A 6,785-nucleotide genomic window follows, 5' to 3' on the forward strand; every position below is an offset into this window, starting at 1 on the left:
GTGTTTATCTGTTTCAGATGTACTTTTGGTGTGATGTGAGCTCGTTGTTTCATTGTCCAGAACCTGCACACGCGAGGTCACTGATGCACCTACATGTCGGCTCTTTTAAAGTGCTGTCTGTTTGCTGCTTGGAAATATGAATGTGCTCGTATGACATAACTGTTATGAGTATACATGTTGCAAAACAGACACCGCTGCCCCTCCCCCATGCTGCTGATCTTACATAAGATAAATCATTTTTATGTGTATTGATTGATGTTCTGCTTATGCACTTTGCATAAACGTGAGTGTGTGTGTGTGTGTGTGTATACACTGGATTCCTCCAGACGCTCTCACTGTGTTTCTGTGTATTTACATGTGGCTGTTATGTTTGTGTTCGAGTCTCAGACGAACAGTAGAGAGTTGTATTTATAGATGGTCGCCATGGAGCTTGAGACACTTCCTGTGTTTACTGATCATTAACCAGCTTGTATCATCTTCTCATATTCTGCTCTCTCCTTTTTCTTTCTTCTTCGTTTTCTGCTCTTGCTACTTTACACCTCCACTTTATTTTTGTCCACTTCTGTTTTCATTTACTTCTCCCTCTTTCTTTGTTATGCATTTCTTCCTTTCCTTTTTTTCATCAATTGCCCTCTTTTTTTTTATGTTTTGGTTTATTTTCCTCCCTCATCCTCATGTCCAATCGTAACCCTTTCTTCCTTACTTACTTTCTATCTGCTTCATGTCCCTTCTCCTCCTCCTCCTCCTCCTCCTTTCTTTTCCTCTCTGTCTCTCCCCAGAACGTGGAACCCGTTTGAACAACACCCCCCAGCTCTCCTCTGGTCCCACCTTGATTTCAAGCAGCAGTAAAGGTCCTGGTGGTGTTGGTGGTGGCAGCATCCTCGGAGGCAGCATGAGACACAACAGCGGCCACCCATCCTTCTCCCACTCCTTCCACAACCTGGCCCAGCTGCCACCATCCTACGAGGCAGCCATGAAACCTGAGCTCAACCGCTACAGCTCGCTAAAGAGGCTGGGTGAGCGCTTCTCTGTTTACTAAACTAGGAGCCAGTTTTTACTCCCACCTTGTGCCTTTCTTTCCAGCTATTTCTCTTTCTGTGGCCTGGTGTGTTAAACCTGTTCACAGCCAATCCTCCAGTTAATGAGAATCTGGAGTGGTGGCAAGCAGGCATGGCCACCCGGAGATTTGAGACTCAGGATTAGAGCAAAATAATCATTTCAGAATAGTCTGAATGTATAAACTGTTTCTGCAAAGCGGTCACAACACTGAAGTAAACCCACTGAAAAAGAAAAGGGGAAATGAATGAAGGGGTGCGGGGAGAAATGAGACTGGAGGGAAATGTCAGAGATGGATGGTGAGAAGAAGCAAAAGGTTAGAATGAAGTAAATAATGGAAAGTGATAGGAAGATGACACTAAGGGGTGCAGAAAAGAAGAGAGGAGAAAATGTGGAAAAGAAAGAAAAAGCAACACAAACACAGGAGAGTACAAATGTAGAGTAAGAGGTTTTCTGAGCAGAAGAATGAAGGTGGGGGGCGGGAGGGGGGCAATGAAAGAGTCGGCCAAATACGGAAACAAAGAAAACGAGATATTTGTGATGACAGAGATGCAGATTGACTGACTGAGCAGAAAGAGAAGAATGAAGGGAGAGGTACTGGCAGAAAAGGACGAAGGGACTGGGGGAATGAGTGATGGTGGGGGAGGGGTGTTGGCTGCTGGTCTGCAGGGGCCTGCTGCCTTCTACAGGGAAGAAAAGACATTTGAGAGGCAGTGGCTAGAAAACCCTCTCTCTCTCCCTCTCTTTCTCTGTCTGTCTTTACCTCTCTCGCCCAGGGATTGCTGAGCACTGCAGGGGGAGGGGAGTCGCCTTTGCAGGCTGAGTGATGGATAGTTACTACATGGGTGTTCGCGTGTGTGTGTGTGTGTTTGAATGTGATGTGGAAGCAGTAATGATGTGAAAGGCCAGATGAGGCTCCTTATTGTTTCAATTCAATCAGTAGGAGAAAACACGTCAACAGACAACGTTTGGAAAAGGCTCGCACTCCCTCCACATCAGACCGTCAGAGGTCATCCACTTCCCTTTGTCTCCGCCTAGGGAACAGCTGACTGTGGGAGGAAGCCAGAGTAGCTGAAGAGAACCCACGCAGGCACAGGGAGGACATCCTAACCTCACAGAGAAAGGCCCTGGGTCGGCCCAGGGTTCAAACCTGGAACCTTCTTGCTGTGAGGCAACAGTGCTAACCACTGTGTCACCATGCCATCCCTTATTTTTATGTTGTGAAATGCTCATGAGATGGATTACAGCTCGGGATCTCAGGATTAATCACACATATGGCAATGACTGATTGCACATCACATTTTATCCCCTCACACTGCAGACTTGAAGTGATGATGTTTAGGACACGTCATATGTATGACTTAAGTCTGTGAGGGCAGGTTTGGATTTGATCTTGTTTTTCAGTTCTTTTTCTTCAGTTTATTCTAAACTAACCAACAAAAATAAGAAGATGTGACTTGCTTCATGACAGGTGATTTTATTTCCCAGAACAGAGCTACCAGGCACTGATTGCTTCACCTCTGTTAACCAGGTACAGGCTAAATCACTGAAAAGCAAAGCAGTATGTTTTACTTGTCTCATTACAAAACACCTGCTTCTTCAGAAAAACATGCTGAATGTCAGTTTTTGATGGAACGCCCCTTCAAAAAGAGACTCAAACATTGTTGTCATTGTGCCTCACAGAGAAGGAATATGACCTCTCACCAGCCGCTGCATGAGACCTGGGCCGTTTAATGTAACTCTCTATATGGTGCCGGAGAAAGGACGCTAATAACAGCCAGGGAGAAACCTCGCAATCATTTGGCTTTATAGGAGGGGAGTAAACAGAGAGGGAGAGAAGAGGAGGGAGAGGGTGAGACAAACAGCAAGAGAAGAGAAAGATGGTGGTAAAAAGCGACCTTGAGAGTAGGAGAGGCAAAGAAAGGAAAGATGACGAAGGAACAGCATGTGAAAGATGAAAGGGAGAAAGTAGTGGAAGAGTCAAAGGAGAAAACCAAAGGAGAGGAGACCTGAGAGAGAGAAGACGGGAGGCGTGAGGGGAGAAGAGAGGTGGCTGGTTAAAGGTCAGGTTTAAATTGGCTCTTGGGGAGCTGCTGCCATGGAAATGCTTTGAAGATTAAAGTGGTCTCAGGCTATGGAGCAGAAAGCACAGAAACACTGTATTTCACTATTAATGAACCTCACTAACTGTCTATCTTCCTTCTTTGTTTTGTCTGACTATTTCTTTAGTTTCACATCATTTATGCCTCTCATTCTGTTTTAAATTGTGTGACTGCGGCCTATTTTCTCTCTTTATTCTTTTATGCCTCATGCAATATACAGCAGTTCTTTCTTTCACCTCCTTTTCATCTCTCTCTTTGCATTATCCATTCTTGCTGTTTCCATCTTCATGTCCTCCTCTGCCTCACTCACCTCAGTTTCACCTTTCACTGTGTACCTTTCTCTGACATCTCTACCTCTTTAACCTCCTCTTTCTCTTTTGAGGTCTTTCATCTCTCCTTCATGTCGCATACCTGTGACAGATTCTCTCTTTGACTCATCATGACTGACAAGGTCCTTCCCTTGCCTTCATGTCTGTCACCTCTCTTTTGTTTTCTTCTTTTCTTCCAGTTTGCACTTGTTTGTTTTGCCTTTTCTCATTTTAAAAAGCTCTTACCAAAAGGCCCTTTAGTAGCTGCTGTGAAGCATTTGTTCATGGTCTTCATTAGGAGGTGGCGTTTGCCCAGTTGTTCACATTTCCAGTGAGCATCTTTACCGTTTTCACCAAGCTGGACGAGACGCCCTTGACGTGCTCATCTACATTTTATCAGTGGAAATGTGATGGATGCATTTCACTATTTGTTTTTACATTTTGTAAGCATCAAAACAAGTGTTGTACCTTGTGGACAGGTATGTGGGAGAGTTAATCCAAGAGCTGTTTTATCCGTGGCACAACCTTTGAGTCATGGACATTTGTCCAGCATCATATTTACAGCATGAAACTAGTTGTTCTGTTACTAAAACCACAGGCTGTGACAGCAAATCTAAAGGACTGCTTGGTCGTGTGGATTCATCTTCTTCTTGAATGTTTTATTGACCAGCCATTTGATTGGGAAAAAAACTGAAATGTTAATCAATAAAGGAAATAAATTCTACCTCCAGCTCTGTTTACAAATTGCACAATTCTGTCTTTCTTTTCCTGGAACAGAGAAAGAACTTGATGAGTACTACGCCTCCAAACGTCGCTTCAACAACGCTCCGCCCTCCTTCCACTCCTCACAACACCAACTGCCCTGGGCAGGTGACTACACACTGGGGTCCAGGGGCACGCTGCCCCTCAACAGCTCCAGGCCTCGACTCCACATCCCTGCCACCACCCCAAACCCATACCCGCTGCCTGGCCAGACGCACTACGCCAGCTCCTCCTTCGACAGGCCGCCGCGCCGCGTCCGCTCCCAGGACCAGCTGCTGGCACTCGGGGAGGGCAACACACTGTCCCAGCTGTCCAAGAACCAGCAACACCAGTACTACAAAGCCATGATGGGCACCAGCAGGAGTTCCAACTCACAGACCCTCCGCAGGTGAGATATGGGATGAGACAAGACAGAGGACGACGGAAGTGCAGGAGGAGAGTGGTGAGTGGAAAAATCAGATAAGATGAGAGGGAGATGCAGAGAAGATGAAAGATGAGAGGGACGCAGAGATCACAGAGCTGACAAGACAGAAGGGACAGAAGATAACTTCCTTGAAGAAAAAGGGAATCGGAGCGTAAAATATTAAATGAATGTCAAGGGCAAAGTAGTTTCATTAATATGTAAAGGGTCTGACAAGGGGAAGGAGAACTCTGAAATTTGCATAGCACAGAAATTCTCTTCAGTAGAATTTAAAATTTGAAATGAACCTGTTTGACTTGAAAAACTGAGTCAAATAAGTAAAACACTGAGTTTTGGCTTTTTCACCAGACAGGGTTTTTAATTATAAAAATGTATTTAAAATGTTGCAAGGTTCAGATAATTAATCAGACGATTGACTCAAAATGAATCGGATGCTATTTTGATCATTGACTAATAGTAAGTTATTGTTTGTAGCTTCTTAAATATGAAGATTGTGTGCTTTGTCACACATGAGAGTGCAGCATATGAAGGCTTCATCCAGGCATGACGCGGGGCATCACAGTGTTAGCAGCTTTAATAGCACGTTTTCAAACAGGTGTGTGCTTCCAGGTCCCACGAAAGGCTCCTGGTCTCTCCTGACCGTCTGGAGGACCAGCTGATGGCAATGGGGCTGATGGTGGGTGGAGGTGACAGAAGCGGGATGGTGCCCACCATGGGCCGGCTCAGCCACCACCAGAAGGCCCAGTCGCAGCAGAACATCTGCGTCACACCATCCATGGACCGCCACCACATGATCAAGATGAACTCCCACCCAACGTCGGGCCACGAGCACGACCGCAGCCCCACCGCCATACCCGGCATGGGCCTGCACAGCTGGGACCTCTTCGGCGGAACAGGAGGCCACCCCAATGCCCGGCGGATGGCTTTCGCCAACAAGAGGCAGAGCACCATCGAACAGCTGCACTTCATCCCTGGAGGAGGAGGAGGGCAGGGACTGCGGACTGGGAGTAAGAACGAGGTGACGGTGTGAGAGAAAGAGGGAGAGAGTGAGGGAGGAGAAGTGAAGGCTGAGGTCATAACGAAGCTGGGACAGGATGAGCATCATCCTGTCCCAGCTTAGTGGGGATTTGAAACGAGCCAGGAAAGTTGGAAGAAGACGAGGAAGAGGCTTCATCTCGGCTGGCTGTCTCGCAGAGCCCACCCTCACCACTCCCATAAAACAAGGTGAGATATGAGACCTCACCTGGATGACAGCATTAATCTCATAGTGAGTATAACCAACTCGTTTTCTTGTCACTTTGTGTATTGAAAAAGAATATTCTGCCATTCTTTATCAAGAGAAGACAGAAGTGTCCACTTAAAAAGAGCAAAAAATATCGTCTGACTGCAGTTTAAAGCCTGCTGGGTATTCGCCGTGACTTTTATTGAAGAATACCTGCTGACTCACATTTGTTGAATTATCCTTGAGTTTTATTGCACTGTCCTGTGAGTCCTCGAGCGCGCCGACAGAGGCTCGCCTGTCTTTGAATCCACTGTGGATGATGGAGAGCGCTGAGGCAGAGCACGAGTTTGTTTGTATTTATAACCAAACATGTTGCTTTTGTATGACACTTACCTGATATTAATCATAGTATTAACATTTCTGAGCCCTGTAGGACTTAGTGTGTACTTAGCTGAAAACAGATTTATCCTTTAGCCAGCCAGTTTGCAACTTAAAGGCTAGACGTGATCTGCCCGCCATTTCTTTTTTCTAATTGTGCTTGACCTCTCATGGATCAAGTACATGGATCAAGCTGTCACTCAATTGCTTTGTGGCTTGATTCACTCTAGGTAAAAATAAATGCCAATTTTGAAAAAAAAAAACAACTACTTCAACTTTAGCCATAAAGGCCCAGTCACATCAGCATATAATCACTGGATTTGCTTACAGAGGGGAAGTAAATACATGCGTTGTTTGTTCATGTTTAACTTTAGTGAACTGTGACCAATAGTAAGCTGATCTTTGAGGGAAGCTAATGTAGCTTATTGGCTACGTTTTGCACCATCCACTGTTATTAGGAGTCAGGGGTTGATAGAAAAATGCATCTTATGGATAAACTGTGAAATCACTGCTAAATGACAGTAAGACAGCTTTCT

General features: G+C 45.5%; 1 protein-coding gene across 4 annotated transcripts in view; it reads left to right on the forward strand.

Annotated features, from left to right (window-relative positions):
* Window positions 1-6,785, forward strand: part of shisa7b (shisa family member 7) — a 35,095-nt gene that overhangs the window by 25,556 nt on the left and 2,754 nt on the right. For 2 of the 4 annotated variants that reach the window (XM_020615419.1, XM_020615420.1), the window contains 3 exons: window positions 780-1,016; window positions 4,244-4,616; window positions 5,259-6,779. In XM_020615419.1, the coding sequence (XP_020471075.1) occupies window positions 780-1,016; window positions 4,244-4,616; window positions 5,259-5,679 (1,031 nt within the window). In that variant the 3' untranslated portion in view covers window positions 5,680-6,779. Of the gene's footprint in view, window positions 1-779; window positions 1,017-4,243; window positions 4,617-5,258; window positions 6,780-6,785 lie in introns of those variants that run through there. The other 2 variants (XR_002276190.1, XR_002276191.1) reach the window with 2 other exon arrangements.

Source organism: Monopterus albus, unplaced genomic scaffold (genome assembly GCF_001952655.1).
Source record: "Monopterus albus unplaced genomic scaffold, M_albus_1.0 scaffold165.1, whole genome shotgun sequence".
In the NCBI taxonomy this organism is placed as follows: Eukaryota; Metazoa; Chordata; class Actinopteri; order Synbranchiformes; family Synbranchidae; genus Monopterus; species Monopterus albus.